The sequence below is a fragment of the Muntiacus reevesi genome, chromosome 2, assembly GCF_963930625.1.
Source record: "Muntiacus reevesi chromosome 2, mMunRee1.1, whole genome shotgun sequence".
Taxonomy (NCBI): Eukaryota; Metazoa; Chordata; class Mammalia; order Artiodactyla; family Cervidae; genus Muntiacus; species Muntiacus reevesi.
In genome coordinates, this window is record NC_089250.1 from 70891015 (window position 1) to 70910436 (window position 19422).

Consider the following 19422-nt stretch of genomic DNA (forward strand, 5'->3'; position numbering starts at 1 on the left):
TGTCTCCTACATCATTACGGGCCAAGGGAGACTGGGATCTAAATCAGCCCTGGATTTGTTTCTCTGCTTTGCTTCTTAATAAAGTGTCTGTGGGCAAGACACTAACCTCTCTACACCTCAGTTTGATCTACAGAAGGGGAGCTCATCACCACTTTACAGGGCTGTGGATAATATCTGTTCCCTGCTTGGTACATGTTGCTATTTTGGGGCAGCTCTTATTTTTTTTCACCTGAGGATACAGGCACCATGTGACTTAAGTCACTCAGCAGTAGTGAGGAGACCACTGAGCAGGTGGCCCCATCTGGACTGTGACAGGATGGATAGAACGACATGAAATGTAAAGAGAGGAACACCAGTTCCCATTAATAAGCACGAGGCTGGCATCTGCCATCCATCCTCAGAGATCAAACATATGCCTCAGAGTGCTGAATACTCACTTTAGCCTCAATGTGTAAAAAGAAAAATATCATCAAGCAGGGACTTAGAATGAACACAAAAGTTGTCGGGTTTAAATTAGGTCTGGGTTATGGTTTGGTCCAGAATATCAGAAGCGCGGAAAACCAGGTCCATGGCCTTTCTTTGGGAGTATCTTTGATCATCAAGAGTTTTATCTCCCATCCAACAGAATGCCTAGCAAGAACAACCTAGAAAGGGAAATCCAAGAAGGGCTGACAAGCTTTCTCCCAGCTCTAAGCATGCAGAAGTGACAGCCACACTGTTGCCTTTAATGAATTCCTAGGGCACACAGCTGACCTCAGAGCCAGGGCCCGAGCAACAGTGGGGGACAGACAGGCCTGCTTCATGGCGATGAGACACCAGGGGACTCTTCTAGAATGGGATGACACCATGAGGTCTGAGGATTCAAAATACCCTCTTCCTTTACAGTGGAATCCTGAGCTTACTGAAAACACTGATGTTTTTTTAATGCATGTGTATAATTCAGCATTCAACATGTATAATTCACTTGAGTCCTGAGTACACTACTGGGTGTCCTAGCAACAGGCCAGCTTTAACTTGCTCTTAGTGTACAACCAAGTAAAGTTGGGACACTGCCCCTTCGGTTTTAAAAGAGAATTTGTTATTTCAAATTAATATCGAAGTTATCATGAGAAAAAAATAAAAACTTTATTGGACTCTGTTACACTTATTTTACAGTTTAGTATTGCTTTTAAGTGACATAAGGTGGGGGAGGGGTGGTACACAGTGATGTTATTAAAGTTCAGGACCCTTAAAAGTCTTAATCTGGCTGGCTCTTCTTTAAGGAAAATGGGGTGACTGCTTTACACCGGCAGAGTAAGTTATACCTTCCTTAACTGTCTCCCACATCCCTGGCAATTTTATCTCTGAGCCATGGCATAAAGTACTGGTTTAAATGGTGGCAGTTCCAACAGTTCCTATCAAGCCCTGCTTCCTAACCCCGCACCTACAGCTCAGCTGAGACTGTCCCCTCTAGGCCCTGTCTAATTCTTTAAGAAGCCTCAAATCTCACCTCCGTTAGATTACGGCTGAACATCTCTGACCTCTGACTATTGACCAGTCTCATTTTAGCCCACATGGAGATGAGCAGCTACCACCAGTGTGCTTATAATGGTTAAGCACTTTGCAAAGTAATTTTACTCTCTAAATTCTCTTCTGTACCAAGATAAACTTTCAAACAAAGGAAACACTGAGGCTCAGACGGCTTGTCATTCGCCTAAGGTCGTAAAGCATAGTATATACTCAGTAAATATTTACTGATCAGTCTGACAGAAAATAACAAAGCATGCTTCCAAACCCAAACAGCCATCTTCAGAGACCACCTCCATCTTTCTTCTAGCGCAGGTTGTTCCTCCCCTTCTGGTTTTTCTCACCATATAAACAGAACCACCAGAGATTTCAGGTGGCTAAACTAGCATCACTCAGGAATCGACCTCTCTCCCACAGCTAATCAACTGCCAAGGTAAAATGTTTAGTTACTGAGGAGCTCTCAGCTGTCCATTTCTGTTGTCACTTGACTTCTCTGTTTCAAACCTCGTAAGAACTGCCCGGTCTCATCTCTAGATCCCTTCTCCATCCATCAGCCGCAGTGACTGACGAGACCATCTGCCCATGGCGCACTCTGTTCCCTGCTGCCCCTGCACAAGGTCCAAACTCTTCAGTGTGGTTTACAAAGCCCTTCGTGGCCTGGTCCCTGACCACTTCTCCCCATTAAAGCTTCACTGAACACGATATTTTTTTTTTAAATCTCCCTACTCTTAACATACAGTTTAGTCTATCCTTCAGCAATGCCACTCCACTTCCCTATTCCTCTCATTAGTGAACTCCTAACATTTCTTGGCTTAGATATCACTTTTCCAGGAAGCCTACCTTGACACTCCCCACCCAGCACCTCTCTTGTGAGTTCTCTGCAATTCCTAAATCACAGCACTAATTACAACACGCTGTATCACCTGTCAGCTCATTTCACCGTCTTTGAAACTCTTTAACTCCAAGTTGGCAGAGCTGGTGTCTGTCAAGTTTAAGGCTGTATCCCAGGCCTGACGGGACCCAGAACATGCAGTAAACCTTCGCTGAACAAGCGGACTGCCCTGTTCTACATCCCTGTGTGCTACCTCTCCCAAAGAAGCTTCCAGAGAATGCAAGCCTTCTCTCTCATCTACCCAAGTGTCTTGCCCAGGAAAGATATTTAGCAGAACTTCTGAATGAGTTCAAGACTTTACTCACGGGTCAGAGCTTAAATTTTAGAAGGAATAGGAGGGCATTCTGGAAGATGCTTTATAAACCTTACTGCCCAAAGAAGTCTAAAAAAATGAAAAACCTAGAATGCTGCTAACTCATCAAAGCTGTTAAAGAAAGGACCTTAAAAAGCTTAAGTCTTTCTATTTTAATCAAATACCTTTATAGTGCAAATATAATATATTCACATGCATGTATATTTTTACATACTCATAACAAGATAATGACATAGACTAAAGCTGCACCAGTTTTTCAAGTGAATCTTCAGTTTAACCAAACATACAAAGCGTTTATTGAAATTAACATTTCCAGCAAAGCCACAGGCTTGAATCAAGCAGCATCAATGCTGTAGTATAAAAATAAAAAGGAAATAAAAAAAACTCAAGACGTAGAAGCAGCAGCCATACCAAAAACCCCTCTTCTGAGACAAGACCTGCACACAGACTCCTTTCCCCAAGCACTGAGTTTAAGGACTGAAGGGCCTATATCACACAGTAAAGACTTTCACAGAAGAAAACTGTCATAGAAATGCATCATTATAATTATCTTGCTCTTTAAAGATACTGCAATAGAAATATATTAATGACAACCTCAAATATCCAGCATTTTTCTGTCTTACATTTTAAATCAAAGTTGTAGGAACCTACAAGTCTTAATAAAGAACTCTCTTCACAGCACAGCTGTAGTTCACTTTAAAACACAATCTGTTCCTTTTGCTCTCTAGCCTTACAAATAAACATAATAGAGATATAAATGAAAGGTTCTGATCCTGCATCAAGCATTATTCCATCTTGCCCTCCGATATAAACGTGGATATAGTCTTATTTGCAGAGCATTTGCTTAATATATTAGTTGAAGCGAAAGTAAACAGTATGTGAGCTTTCAGCAAAGGAGACCTTTATGAATTTCAGTGGTGTCCTTGGCACTCAGAGCTTCAGCTGAAGTCTCGATTGGTGAGGACGAGCGGAGCCACGAGGGTCCAGACGTAGAGGAGGAGGCAGACCCAGCTGGAACTGATCTTGACCCACACAGCTGGCCACTTGCTGGTCATGCTCTGGAAGTTTGCATCAGGGCTGAGAAAACAGCAGAGAGTTAGATGGTTGCTGCTGTTGAGTCACTAAGTCGTGTCCAGCTCTTTTGCAACCCCAGGGACTGTAGCCCGTCAGGCTCCTCTGTCCATAAGGTTTCCCAGGCCAGAATACTCCAGTGGGTTGCCATGCCCTTCTCCAGGGGATCTTCCCGACCCAGGAATCGAACCCCTGTCTCCTCTTGGCTGGCAGATTCTTTACCACTGAGCCACCTGGGAAGCCCCTGAGGGTTAAGTAAAGGAGCCTAATTTCAGCATACAGCGGCGCCTCAGCAAAAGCTAAGAAATTCTCCACTGAAACTTGCCTGACACTACTCTGTACTCAGTTACCAGAAGGGACTTGAGAAAGTTGCTATTTTTTTGTTTTTATGAGGAGGGGGCTCTGCCACTCAAACAGCTTTTATCTTTTAGCCTGCTTGAAGAACCCTGACCATTCCTTGCAAAAAGTTCTTCAGGAATTTGGCTATTCTGCTGCTGCTGCTGCTGCTAAGTCGCTTCAGTCGTGTCTGACCCTGTGTGACCCCATAAATGGCAGCCCACCAGGCTCCCCCGTCCCTGGGATTCTCCAGGCAAGAACACTGAAGTGGGTTGCTATTTCCTTCTCCAATGCATGAAAATGAAAGTGAAGTCACTCGGTCGTGTCCAACTCTTCGCGACCCCATGGACTGTAGCCTACCAGGCTCCTCCGTCCATGTGATTTTCCAGGCAAGAGTACTGGAATGGGGTGCCAAAGCCTTCTCCATCTGGCTGTTCTACCTACTGGTAAAATTCAAGACTGAAATGAATTTACTGAATCTTCCCTGCTTTACCAGATGTTTCCTTTGATCAGAATACATGGCCATTTCTAGACAAAGAAAACTCGGTGAACAAAGACAAGTCAGATCACTTTATGTCATGATTTTCTCTCTCAAGTTACTCAAGTTTGGAAGGGCTTCCCATGATTTTCACTGTAAGCATTCCAACTGGATTTTAAATGCAAGAGGAGAAAAAACAGAAATATTTCAGAAAAGTGTGAGCACTGAACACACTTTCTTTATATGGGTGAAAGAAGGGGATTCTGAGGTCAGGAGCTTTTACGGGCAACCCCAAGGGGCTAAGAGGTCCTCCCTCGGTCCTCTGCCTCCTACCTGTACCAGTTGGTCAAGGTCATCATGATGTACAGGGAGGCCGAGCAGAGCATGAGGTGGAAGACGGAGTAGCTGTACTGCACCCCCTCTCGCTCGTTGTCCACTGCCCGCCGAGGCCGTCCATCCTCCTCATCACTCGCCCCACTGGCAGCCGTATCACGGAGGATCACGCTGTCACTTCCTGACAGCGTCAGCTTACTGACTTGGCTATTGCTGGAATTGCGGATGCTGGAAAGTGATCCCAGGAAGGTAAGTCAGAAGGAGGCCATGAAGATGAAGTGCTGTCATGGGCCTGTACACATGAAGGTTATTTCTAAACTGCTCCTGCTTTGGGGACTGAAGGCTTCTGAAGGGTTTGCTTAAAGTTCTGATCTGCTGCCTGTCATCACAAGACAGAGACAGTATTCCTAACAGTTACAATTTGATGCTTTAACTGCCTAGAGGGGTTTCCCAAAATACACTCTGCTTATGGTGTCTGCTTCCAGGACTTCAGAAGGATCTCTCCTTTGCTAGGAATGCAATGCCCATCTTCGCCCAGCTAACTTACTCACTCTTTAACTCTCTAATCATGCCGTGTCCTCTAGGAAGGCTTCTCTGACGTCACCCCATCACCAGGCTAAATTTCTGTAGCTCCTTACTCTTCCTTCTGCCATATCACTTAACCACTCCTGTCTTCCTTGCTATTCACAGAACTTCTGGCAATGACCTTAGTCATCTATGCATTTCTAGTACACAGCAGATACTCACTAAAAGTTTGTTAAATGATTGAATTTTAAAAGTACATATAAATAAAGGACAAATTCCACATGAACATCTCAGCAGACATTAAAAAAATTTTTTTGGCAAAAATCTGATACTTTATGATAAAAACACAAACTAGAAATAGAAAACTTCCTCAAATTGATAAAGGGCCTCTATGAAAAAGTTGTATTTAATAGTACAAGATTAAAAACTTTCCTCTTAAGATCAAGAATCAAAGGAAATAAACAAAAATAGTCACAGAGAGCATGAAAAAAATGAACATAGCTATAAGCCAATAAAACTTTATTTAGAGAAATAGGAAGTCAGCCCAAGGGCTGTAGATTGCCAACCCATATTTTAAGCAATCATTAAAAAAAAACAAGAAAAAAAGGGCAAAACTACACATTATATGTGCAAAGCTGTCCAAATTATGACAAATTCATATGTATTTCAGAATAGTATACTGTTATACTATTATATAGTATATTCTCTATTTTTAAATTATATATCAAGTGATATAAAATTATCCAACTATAAAAATATACATAACAATATAGATACAAATAGATCAATAAATAGTAAATATAAACAAAAGAAAAAAGCTTGAAATAATATGTGCCAAAATTTAACGACAGAAGAGTGAATTTAGAGGGAGGACAATTTCATTTCCTACTTTAAACTGCCCTCACTTACGCTGTTAGTTTATATAAATATATCCTTGCCTATTTGTATTATTTCACATTTTAAAATTACTAAGATATCACACACTATTAGATAGACAATATCAATAAAAATAAGTGAGAGAATGAGTGCAAACTGCTAACATAGGTTGTATCTGGGGTCTTGGATTAGCGACCGACTTGAACATTTCATGCATAAAATTCTGCTAGTTGCTTATACTGTTTACAATGATCATAAAATAAAGATTGCTTTTAAAAAAAAGATAAGCCAACCAAATTTCAGAGCCACTATTCTAGCTAATCTTGAGTCAGGTCAGGTAAGGGCTTTATCTTCCTATACAAAGGAGAACATATCTCTTAGTAAGGCTGGGGGGAATTATTTCACAAGAGGATTTACTGAACTTATAGAAACTACAGGGTTAACTGAGGCAAATCAAGGACTTTTTAACTTACCTAGAATAGGAAAGGGAGAGAACAAAGACTAACAGCCCAATGAAATTCTCTTTATTCAGAGAAGGCCCACTCTGTGATGGCACAGCAGGGGTAGGGGCTGGAGCAGTTGTATTCGCAGGAGCCAAGGTGGATGAGGTCATGTGCGTTATGATGCTCAACAGGCCAGGGTTGCAGGAACGATCTGATAACGAGAAACTGCTTTTTATCTTTTGGGATAACTCATCGGGGTCCAAAAAGATTTGAGGGCTATGTTTACACATCACTCAGTCAACACAATTTCAAACATGAGAATGTTTTAAACTTCAGAGAACCTGCAACTGGGCAGTCAGCAACACATCTATGTTGCAACCAAAGACTCGGTTTTCCAGAAAGAGTAAAGAAACTACAGCAACAGAGTATTTGTCCAATTTCATAAATGTCAATCTTGATTTCACTGGTTTTGAAGTTTAACTAGCAAGTCTTTGGGGCTCTACAGTTGTGTGCTTAAAGCAGAAGGAGTTTATACAGACTTAAGAGAAGGAACTTACAGTTACCAGGGGGAAGGGTGGTGGGGAGGTTAGGATGGACATGTACACACTGTTATATTTAAAATGGATAACCAACAGGGACCTACTCTGCTCAATATTATGTAACAGTCTAAATGGGGAAATGTACAACTGAATCACTTTGCCGCACACCTGAAACTATCACAACATTATTAATCAACTATAATCCAATATAAAACAAAGTTTAAAAAAATATAAATTTGTTTGCAAAATAAGGTTTGAGTCAGTAAGTTTGGCCTGGTTATTTTTTTAAAAAAAGCACAAGGAGTTTATCCCTAGTCCTGTTTCTGCAGTTACATAGGAAAATAATAAAAATAAGTTGGGTCATCATTGGATGGTCTGCAGTAATGATTTTCCTTGAAAACTAGTCCACAGGATACCCTATTGAGAAATAATCCCATAAGGTTTACAAAAGGAGATTTCCCACAGCTATTTCTTCTGAAGCCTGTACCACCAACATAAAATTCAATTAACATAATTCTACAAAGGGCCAAAACAATGCTGCCTTGTTCAGCTCTTAACTAATCGGATTTAGTCCAGGGCAAAGCCTGGACTATACAAAGGTCCTCTAGATGGTCCTTTAGGCTGTCAGCTCTGAGCAGCAAGGAGCAGACATGGAGAATAAAACTTGAAAGGTAAATACCAAAGACATTGTACATTTAAATGAAGTTTTTGTCTGTTCACCTGTATGTCTGACATTTGCTCCAGTTCAGTTCTGGCACCCACCAAAGGAGCAATTTTGTGCTTTTTTTACTCCTGGTGTGCATGGCACATCTTGTGGGATCTTAAGTTTCCTGACCAGGGATCAAGCCTACACCCACAGCAGTGAAAGCTGAGCCTGAACCACTGCACTGCCAGAGAACTCCCATTTCTTACCTTCTTTCCATCAAGTGAATGTGCTATTAAAATTTCCTTACCAGGTTCATTGGACATGGCTGACCACGTGAGGTACATGGTGTAGAGGGTGATGAGAGAAGACTGCAGGAGGCCGGAACGAGGCTGGTGTTCCTATGGAATCGAAAAGAAAACCACGCCATAGGAATTGCAATGGCCAAATTTCTAAAACAAAGCGTACTTCCTGGGACCCACTGAGCTGTCATTGAGACCTGCTGATTCTGCTTGACAGCTGAAAGATGACAAGTAACCTTTCAGTTTAAGTTAGCTTGAAAAATAACCAAGAAAGAGGAGGCACGTACCACCAATTCTCAGGCATTTCATAACCTTGGAAATTCCTGTGTATCAGACAAAGGCTTAGATTTACCACTAGTTCCCTGGTATAGTGAAATCAAAGCTAAGCTTTGCCCTTAACTAGCTAGGTAACCCATCAACTCTCTGGACCTTCAGTTTTCTCACTTTTAAAAGGAGAGGTGATGTTCTTTTCATATTTCATATCTAAAAATCCATGAATTTTTAAAATATGGTATTTAAATGAGGAAACTCAGGAGCAGGAGTTGTGTTTTAAATATTAAAATCAATTATTTTTCTAGTTTAATTCCCCTAAAATATCTCTGCTAAAGATTTCTAAGAATCATTCTTGTGATATAAACAATTTTATAAGGACAATAAATTCTCAAGTTACATAGTTTTTTTCTTCCCCTTAAATAATAGGGAAATTATTCATTGAATTATAATACTGACATTCAACAGCATATTTTATGATTAAGATATAATTATGAAGACTTTATCATGCTAAAGTAGAAAAATGTTTAAGTAGATAAACTTGTGGACATAAATTCATATAAAAGGTTACCTAGGTTTCAAGTTTAGCATTAATTAAAAATCTCTCATAGGAGGAAGAAGCAGAAATCATAACCATACCTGAATTTTTGAATGGACTGACAAAACAGAAATCACCACGCAAAGGATCAGGTTAAAACTGATGAAGAACTTGTTTTCTGTGCAGCCGTCTGGTCTGGTGTAGTATTTGTACAGCAACCCGGCAAAGATGATTGACAGGATATAAAACAAGCTTGTGACAGACAGTAAAGCTAGAAAAAAGAAAATGAACGTGAATGCTCACAGCTGTGAGACTTTTAAACTAACGAGGATCAATTTTCACCCAGTTTAACACAGGATAATGCAGTATGGCTCTCATAGAGGCTTGACACCTACCAGCATACCAGCATCTTGGATTCCCTTCTTCCATTCGATTTACCCATGATTCACTCCAAGAGTGAGCAAAGTCTACCAACAGCACCAGCTGGATGAGGATGAAGAAGGCAGCCCCAACCATGCCAATAATAAACCAGGCTGCAAAACAAAAGCACAAAGTTATTCTTTACCACAGGAGCAACATATCAGAATGTTACTGTCCAACATACTAAAAAGGTTTCAAGTAAGAAAAGGTGATGTATTCTGTCTCAAGCAGTACAGCAAGATTATTCCAATTCCAAACTCAAAGGCATTCTATGGTAAGTGTTCTGTTGGGTTTCAGGCCTTTTAAAATCTATTCTAGCTTGTGCTAAGGGGACCCCATGGTCTGACATTCCAACTGGAAAAGATATAAGCCCTTTCCTTTACTCATGGGGATATAAATCACAGTGGAAATCTACAAATGCCATGTGATGCCACAATAAGGAAGCAGGTTAAAACAGGGATAGTGGAGTACATGGTTACAAGTCCTTATGTTGACAAGCCCGATTAACTTCGTATTGCCAAGTGAGAAGGGAAACCTAAAATATTGGCAAACAATTAACATATGGTTTCAGAATAGCTGAGAAGTAGGCTGAATGCCTCCTGGCTTTAATCAGTCAATTAATATCTTAATATTAGTATCAAGTCATGATAATTGGACACCATCTCATTTAATTATCAGTTCTGCAAAATCAGTAATGAATGCAGTCATCTGTAGAGTGTATACACATTATAATTAACCCCTGTTATAGCAAACCATACCTGTGTTGAAGTGGCCTCCAGGGATATAGAAAGATCCAACCATGATACCAACAATGGCAGCAATTTTGAAGAACCAAAATCTATTAAAATATAAAAGTACATTTATGAACTGCTAATTTTTCCCTTTCACCGAGAAAATGAACTTCTGAAATGCAAAAATAAAGCCTTACTAGCCACTTCCAACATGATTGGGCTTGTTTCTTCGTCTGACATGAAGCTACTTCACTCAGTATTTCACATGATTTGAGGACTAACATTAGCAGAGACCAAATCATTCACATTCATAAGAAAGAAGCACATTACCTTAGAGTTTCCTTGCTTTAACAGCTCGTTAAAGAACTCCTCCGCTTGTGGCCTTACCTTCACAAGGCTTGTCTAAATTTTTTTCAAATTTCATACCTTCCAACCTACAGCCTAGACAATATATCCCAAGACTCTTTAACCATCCCTATAGATACTTGCCTCTGATGTATGGGTTGCTACAGCAACAGGGACTTAAGCTGTTTTTCAGAAACCAGGAGTTAGTTTTTGTCCAGTTCAAGCTGGTTAAGACTGGTTGGGACTACTGACCCTACAACAGGGCCTGCACAGGTGGTTCAATGAATTCAGAGTGCCAAAAACTCCACCCCCTGATTATGTTAAGTATCCTGTTAAGAAGCCTATAATTCACATAAAGACCTGTGCAGAACACTGATTACAGCACCTGTTCCTTACCTTCCACTCCCACATCTCAGACTACCCTGCTTCTTTATCCCGGAAGTATCTACAGCCTCCGGCCTTCAGGGAGGTGGACACAAGATGTGTCTTCCCGTCTCTGCTGCAAATCTCAGCATCTCAGTATGGCAAGCAGCACATCAGGCAAGTGGACATAAATCCCTTGCCCACGATCACACAGCTCATCACAGGACCAAATCTGGCTTTCAGTCAACCTTTAAACACTGCTTTGCATGGCAGCGTGGAAAGAAAGCAGCTTTGAAGCTGAACAGATTTGACTTTCAATCCTAGTGCCAACCCTCTCTAGCTGAGAGATCTCAGGCAATTTATTTAACCTCTCTGAAATACATGTACAAGAGGAACTGGGGATGAGGAATGGGAAGCAACAGAATATGTGAATCAGTGGCCCAAATATATTCACTATTTATCTTTCTGTATTCTGTCTAACGGAGAAGGCAATGGCACCCCACTCCAGTGCTCTTGCCTGGAAAATCCCATGGACGGAGGAGCCTAGTAGGCTAGTCCATGGGGTCGCAAAGAGTCGGACACAACTGAGCGACTTCACTTTCACTTTTCACTTTCATGCATTGGAGAAGGAAATGGCAACCCACTCCAGTGTTCTTGCCTGGAGAATCCCAGGGACGGGGGAGCCTGGTGGGCTGCCGTCGAAGGGGCCGCGCAGAGTCGGACACGACTGAAGTGACTTAGCAGCAGCAGCAGCAGCCGCATCCTGTCTAACTATATCAGGTATATGTTTATCTTTTAAAAATAGAAAGAAAAAAAATGTGTGTTTGTGTGTGTGAAGTGCCTAGTACAATGCTTGAACAGTTTCACAGGTATGCAGAGAAATCTAGGAACCTGAAGCAAAAATATTTTTAAAAAATACTAAATAAATAAATAATAATTAAAAAAAAAAAAGATCCTCGTTGTCCACTCTACCTCCACTATACTGCAGGGCTCCAACTGAAAATGACCTTGAAACAACTCCCCATGTATAATAGATGAGAGTATATCTGGGCCACTGATTTATATACTCTACTGCTTTCATCAAAATTGCAACATTAACTGCTTAAGGCAAAGATACAACACCATGACAAGTTAACAATAAATAATTCCTACGTACCCATTGTGTATCGCTGCTCTGGGATCTTTACTCGTTTTCACATTTAACATGAGCAGAGAGAAGGCAAAGAAGAAGATAGCCAAGGCGAAGTTGATTCGATACACAGCTTTATAACGAACCAACACATCACAATCTTTATCCATAATATCAGTAATCCTGGTACTAAGTCCTTCATCACAGAATCCAGGTATCTGGAAAAAAACATTTTAATACTATGGGAATATCCACATTTAAAGAGAGATTTGATTCCACCAAAGAAAAGTCTGGATTTATAAAACTGGCCACTTCAACAACTGCAAGACCCTCCTCTGGGACTTTTTGCTTTGGCTTTCAATTCACTTACAGTCTTGTCACCAAACAATATGAACAAGTTACATTTTGAAAATAAAAGTCAAGTGCTCTCTTTTTGGCCCCTGTCAAATGAGGGCTAGTCTAGATTAAATGTTTAAAATTAAATATACTTTATTTAAAAGGTAGAGCTTTAGGGCCACTCTTTTAGTATCTTTTCCAAAGTTGTTAAACTAAAGATGTTGCTTCTGATACTACCTTTACTTTGGAAAAAGACTAATACCTTCCTATTCTGTCTTGACTAGAACTGAAATTTACGATCCCAGCCAATCCACTGAACTTGACTGAGTTTCACAACACTGAAGAAATAAGTGCTAATTACAACTAGAATTTTTGCAAAATATAAAAATAATTAAAACCACTACCTTAATAAGGCTACTGTTACTTCTACTTACCTTCTTCAGCTGAGTCTCCATCCCTTCGTGAAACATGATGCAACAGACAATGGTGCCCAGGAAGAGGATGAAAGCATAGATGAGGCGAGTCAAGGTGGAGTTCTTACTGTTGGGACAGCAACTGCACAGCAAACATGACGCGCCACCACAAAGGCACGGGACCTGTAACGAGCCCAGCATCCCCATCTGAGACGGCCTTCAGCGGCCTCCTTCCTGACATCCAGGACAGAAGGCAAGGCCCGCCAGGCTCTGAGAGCCCTATCTGAGAATCAGAGCTGGGAGGAAGAGGTTAAAGGCACGAGTTCTGGAGTCAGTATTATTTCTACCATTGTACCTCAGAAAGTTACAAAATGTAAGCTTATTTATCCATCTGTAGCAGAATCTTCCTTCTTCAGACACTGCCGTATTAAATGAGCACTCAACACAGTACTTAAAACACAGTAAAGGTCCAATAAGTGTTGGTTATGTTCCCACAGACAGCATATTTTATTTAAAAACCATGAATCTTAATCCTGAGAAAAACAGAACCCTAACTCCACCTGCTGATTTCTGAGAATTCTAGCTACCAAAGCTAATATTACAGCATAAGGCAACATTACACAGAAACCCTTACAAATAATGAAAGCAAAAGACTTCTGGCTTTATTTAAGAGTAACCCAGAGATTCCTCAAAGTTAAACACAGAATTATCATATGACTCAGTAACTCCAACTCACACATACACCCAAAAAAACTGAAGCAAGTATTCAAACAAAACTTGGACATGAATGTTCAGAACAGCACCAGCTACAATTGTTGAAAGGCAAAAACAGCCTAAATGTCCATCAACTGATGAATGGATAAATATAGTACACCCACAAAGGTTGGAATATTATTTAGCCATAAAAATGAAGTACTGATAGCTGGTACAACATGGGTGAACCTAGAAAACATTATGCCAAGTGAAAGAAGCCAGACTCAAAAGGCCACATACTGTGTGATTTCATTCATATGAAATACCCAGAACAGGTCAATCAGCAACAGAAAGCAGAGCAGTGGTTTCCAGAGGCTGGAGGGAGCAAGGAGGAGAGGTGACTGCTAAGTGGATCCTGAGTTTCTCTCTGGGGTGATGAAAATGTTCTGGAACCAGACATATGTTATGACAGCACAACATGTGAATGTACTAAATGACACAATTATACACTTTAAAATAGTTAATCTTATGTGAACTTCCCCTCACTTAAAAAAAAAGAGTCACCTGGTTCTTCGGTCAGCTAAACTCTCCTAACAAGCATTCCAGATGAGAGGACACACTTTGAGTCATTCTTCTATAAGACTGATTAGGAAACCACTTGAATTGCTTTGACAGGTGACGTTACCAAGTCACATTACAAGGATAGGCTAATTCAGAATCATCAGCAGAAACAGCAGATGCAGACACTGGGGGATTCTGGTTTACCGTATGGCCTCAGTAATAATCTTTTATGAGATAATGTCAGCAGTATATAGCACCTAGCATAATGCCTTTCATAGCAGGGGCTCCATATATCACGATGACCAGTAATATCCATAATCAAAACAGCCATGGGGAATTGACCACCCAGCCTGAGTCTTCAATTCTTAACTATAATCTGGGTCAAAAGACCATAACAGAAGTCTGTGTCTGGTCACAGACAGAGATACAGACATTTTACAGCTAAAAACAATAACACTAATTGCTTCCGGTTTATTTTGTCCACACTCACATGCTTCTAACTCCTTTAGCTGTTTTTCCTCTAGCCAATTAAATAAACGAATGATAAGTGCCCACTGTTCGCTATCGGTTGAATTATGTCCTCCAAAATTCACACGTTTATGTCCTAATCCCCAGTACCTCAGAATGTCACCTGATTTGGAAACAGGGTCACTACAGATGTAATTTGGTAAAATGATGTCTTACTGGAGAAGAGTGGGCCCTTAATCAAACATTACTGGTGTCATATGAAGGAGAAATCTGGACACAGTTGTGCATCACAGGGAGAACATCATGCGAAGATGAAGGCAGAGATCTATAAACCAAGGAACACCAAAGACTGCTTACCAAACCACCAGGAACTAGGGAAGAAGCCTGGAACAGAGTTTCAGAAGGAACTAACCCGGCTGATACCTCAATCTCAGACTTCTAGCTTCCAAACCACGAGCCAATCGATTTCTGTTATTTAAGTCATCCACTTCGTGGTCTTTTGTTATCCAGCCCTGGCAAACCAGTACACCTACTTACTTGTTTATAACTGTCTGTACCTGAGGGTGGGGGGTGACCACCTAAGCATTCTATCTTTTGCACTTTTACACAATAGGTACTCAAACAGTGGAACAAACGTGTCTTATTATATGTCACGTCACTCCCCTATTTTCATGATCTGTGTGCAGGCTGGAAAAGAATTTCCAGACATGAAACGGAATGAGAGAAGACAGTTTACTGGAGCGGGAGACTGGCTGTTAGCACAGAGGGCCAACGTCCCGACAGGGAGACCAGGGACAGCCAACTGGTAGAAGAGAGGGCCGGTTCAAGGGAGAGCCGACCCCTTCGTGAGTTAGTAGGAGACCTGGGTTTGATCCCTGGGTCGGGAAGATCCCCTGGAGAAGGATATGGTACCCATTCCAGTAATTTTGCCTGGAGAACTCCATGCACAGAGAAGCCTCGCAGGCTACAGTCCAGGGGGTCTCAGAGAATCGGACACAACTGAACACTATCACTTTTCACTTTTACAGCCTCAAGACAAAAAAAAATCCCGCTGGAAGGGTGGCATTAGGTGACTGGTTAGGGTACTAGAGAGTGAATATTAGGGTGGGTATTTGTACCTAATATGGGGTGAGGGAGCAGGCTGGTTTAGATCAGGGGTGTTCATGGCAACAGTTGCTATGGGGCTCAGACAGTTCCAGAGATGACCTTGGTGTGGAGCTCCGCATCTGTGACCTTGGTATAAGGCTCCACACCTCTCTCCATAAATAACTCTGTTTGAGATAAGCCGAAACCTGGGGACCCGTTCCCAGAGTGCTTGCACCTGGACCAACCCTTGAGCAGCAGAATATAAAGAAACTGTAAGGGAGGAAAAATAACTGTCTGCATGAACAATAAGATACAACAGGGCCACAAAGCAACCGCTACTTTTGAGCTGGGTATTGTGCATGGTCCCTGCATGTGACAGCACCAAGGCTGGGGCGGGGGGTGGGGGGTGGGGGGGGTGGCAAGCAGACCACTTCAGCCACATCTCTTACTCAACCCGCTGATTCGTCTCTACCCACATCCCATTTAAGGAACCAGCTCCTCCACCCCTTGGGAGCAAGCAAGGGCACCTGTTGCTTGTTTTTTCTTCCTTCTGCTTGCCTGAAATTCTCGTCTGGCCTCTTACTAATTTTTATTGATTAAAGAGTCCAAGGACCCAGGCATACTCTTCCTGTTGCCCGGGTAAAACACCTTGCAGTCATCCTTGATGCCTTCTTTTCCCAAAACTCTCATTCCATTTATCAGCACATCAGCTCTAATCTCAAAATGTATCCAGAATCTAGCTACTTTCATAGCATCCTCAGTTATCACACTGGTCCAGTCACCACTATCATCTCTCACCTGGATTAAATGCAATAGCTCCTCTCTTGCTGCTATAGCAACCTGCTGCTATTCAGAACCCTGAGGTAGTACAAAAATTTTTTAAGATGAAGACATGTGAGATTCAAAAGACACAGGGAAAAAAAATGCCCTCTCAGAGCATTTCTCATCTGATTGAAGGAAGCAACTGCCATAAATTCTCTTTTCAAGGGAGTTTTATTGCCTTGAAGATAAAAAGACCTCTGCACTCACATAAACAAGTACTATCACATACTTTCTTATCTCCTGTTTGTTCTCCTAAAAACCCATTCACCTTTCCTGAAGAAACCTCTTTCTTTATCCCAGGGAAGCCCTTTCCTGCACACCTCCACCCATTAAGAAAGGCATATAATAAGTCCTATATTCTAACCACTCTTTCCAGTTATTCATCCCTGAGAACTCCTGCATGCATGTGGGCTGCACAAGTACAAACTTTTTTTTCTTGCTGATTTGTCTTGTCTTAGTTTAATTCGCAGGCCCCAACCACTAACCCACAGAGAATGGAATAAAAGTTTTTCCTCCCCTACACAGCTTTACCCTTTCTATTCTACCATCTAAATATTCTCCACACAGCAATCCTGTTAAAACTCTGGTCAGTTCACATCCTTCTTCTTTTCTCTAATGGATCCCCATAATCACCTACGAGTAAAAGCCAAAGTCCTTAGATTGATCAAAGGGTATCTACATGATTTGGCTCCCTTTACTTTTTTTTTTTTATTATTATTCTTCCCCTCACTCACTCCATTCCCTGATACACTAAATTACTTGCTGTTCCCACAAAAAAAATCAATAAAATATAAAAGTGATTTATAGGTAGAAATGCTTTGATAGCATCAACTCAAATCTTGGCTTTACATCAAATCTACCATGTGTTTCAGGTTTCAAATTATCAATTTACTCCCTAATTAATGACCTTCTAACTATTTTCCCCTAAATCTTATTTTGTAAATGCTGCAATTTTGTAAATGTACTCTAAGTATTTGCAAAATACTTATTTTGTAAACACTGTAAAATTCAACTGGCCAGGTTTTTTTTTTTTACTGTGACAGAAAAAAGTACAGCAGAGGGCAAAGAATTATTTCATGAAACTTGTATCTAAACAGCTGTATTAAATAAACCATGTAAGATTTCTTATTTTTGGCAAGGTCAAAAAACTGGAAAGTCACTGTCATCTAGGCCCTTAAGTGACCAACAGCTCTTCTGCTTTATGTTCAACAATCTTAAAGAATGGAAATATAGTCTGTCCCTAAGATAGGGTAGTAGAATGAGCTGAGATTGACTCCTTGGCCCATTAAGTCAGTCGGGGAATTAGGAAACAAGGAAATGATGTGAAGGAATCAATTCCCTCTGAAGCGAATGTATGAGTGAACTCAGCATATTCTCTTCCATAGATACCATAATTTTCCTTTTGCAAATATTACGTTTACAATTTACAAAGTGATTCAACCCATTTATTCACTTCATCCTCACAACAGCTCTGGAGGTGAGGAATGCTGGGATGATGGTCCTCATCTTCAAGGGAAGCCAGAAAGAAATGACTTGTACGAGGCCCCAAAATGTTCAGGCCATGACTTCCAATTCTGAATAATAATCCACAAAGCCTTCTTCCCTTGAGGCAGAATCGCATCCAGGCCTTGGTTAAAAATCTCACCTCTGCCACATACTCTGTAGCTTTGGCAAATCCTGTGCTATGGGATAAATATATTATCCACACACACCCCCTGCCCCCACCGCCCAAATAAATGACGCCACCCTAAGAAGGCGCTTGGAAATGAACCAGAGACCCCGGCCCAGGGAGCCCAGACCCGGCTTGTCCCCCCGCCAGCTACAGAGGAGTCCAGAGGCGGAAGGCTGGCGGGGGCGGGGCAATCAGATTGTAAACAATGGAGACCTGGCCTCTTACGTTCCTCAGCAAACGCAGAAGGAGAACCGCCGCATCCGATCGCAGCGCGTCGCGGATTTCACCCTGGACCTCCCGGGATATATATACCCTCTGCAGCCCAGGGCCGGACCCCCAAGCCCCGGGCCTCCGGGGCCCAGGCCCGTTCGGGGCACACGGCTTGGGGAGCCCTATCGCCGACCCCCCCACCCCTGCCCCCGCGCCCGCGCCATAAGACCAACAGAGACACCAGACCCCGAACTCACCCAGCTGGCGAGGGAGAAGACGCCCAGCACGGCCCCCATGGTGACGCGGGTGATGGAAGTGGCCGATACCGGGGTTCCGAGCTCGGCGGGTAACTGCCGGCTGAGGCGTCACCCCAGAAACGCGGCGGTTTCTCGGGCCGGAAACGTGCGGCCTGCGTCACCGCGTGGCCCCGCCCACCAGCCTTGGGGGTTCGGGGGAGAAGGCGGGGCTCCACCGGTAGGGGCGGGTGCGGAAGGCGAGCTGGTTGCGTTCCTTCACCTCGTTTGTGTTCCGCCGCGCGCGCTCTGTCAAGATCTGGGGTACAGGAGTGCACGAGAATGTATGACCAAGTTAAGAAGAGAATGACAAAGGACAGAAATACACTATGACATGCTGTGACTATTATGAAAAAGTAGTATGAGGCCATATGCTCTCAATAAAAGTTTAGTTAATGCTTAAAAATCACCACCAGCAAATCATTTGCATAGCCTATATGGCAGCTGAACTTTCTTCTATTTAATTTTTCAGCACTGCTTTATTAAAAGACACATATTGCCAAAAATAATAAGCTATTTGTATTGTAAGCTGAAAAGAATGAGAATCATAGAGTTGATGTGAAGCAGTCTCTTCTGAGGATAGCAAGAAAAATAGACATTTTAACTTTGCCTTTAGATTCGCAGTCAGGTTGATGGAAACAAATAGCCCCAGGTGATTCACCTTAAAACCTAAATAAAGAAGCAAACAACGGGCCGACCACCAGAGGTGTACAATCGGTATAGAATTCAAAGACTCAAGAGGCAGTTTATAACAGGTTAACCTGGGGTATCCTCTAATGCACATTAATGAAGTCTCCTTTATGTACAGTTGGGAA

At 41.9% G+C, this 19422-nt stretch overlaps 1 protein-coding gene across 1 annotated transcript; it reads right to left on the reverse strand.

Annotated features, from left to right (window-relative positions):
* Nucleotides 1–1100: 1100 nt before the first annotated feature.
* On the reverse strand, nucleotides 1101–18729 carry SERINC3 (serine incorporator 3). The gene is made up of 10 exons (XM_065922048.1): nucleotides 18572–18729; nucleotides 12824–12985; nucleotides 12081–12271; nucleotides 10244–10323; nucleotides 9461–9598; nucleotides 9167–9336; nucleotides 8266–8356; nucleotides 6804–6984; nucleotides 4930–5157; nucleotides 1101–3788 (listed from the first exon to the last, which is right to left on the reverse strand). Exons 1-10 carry the CDS (start codon nucleotides 18608–18610, stop codon nucleotides 3650–3652), a joined length of 1419 nt encoding a protein of 472 aa, XP_065778120.1. The 5' UTR covers nucleotides 18611–18729; the 3' UTR covers nucleotides 1101–3649.
* Nucleotides 18730–19422: the final 693 nt, after the last annotated feature.

Coding starts and splice junctions, on each gene's coding strand:
- SERINC3 (XM_065922048.1), bottom strand. CDS start 18,610: ATGGGGGCCGTGCTGGGCGTCTTCTCCCTCGCCAGCTGG. Junction 9,337..9,460: donor TCCAAGATGCTGGTATGCTG/GTAGGTGTCAAG, acceptor TCTTTTTTCTAG/CTTTACTGTCTGTCACAAGC. Junction 5,158..6,803: donor CTCTCCCTTTCCTATTCTAG/GTAAGTTAAAAA, acceptor ATCACTTTCCAG/CATCCGCAATTCCAGCAATA.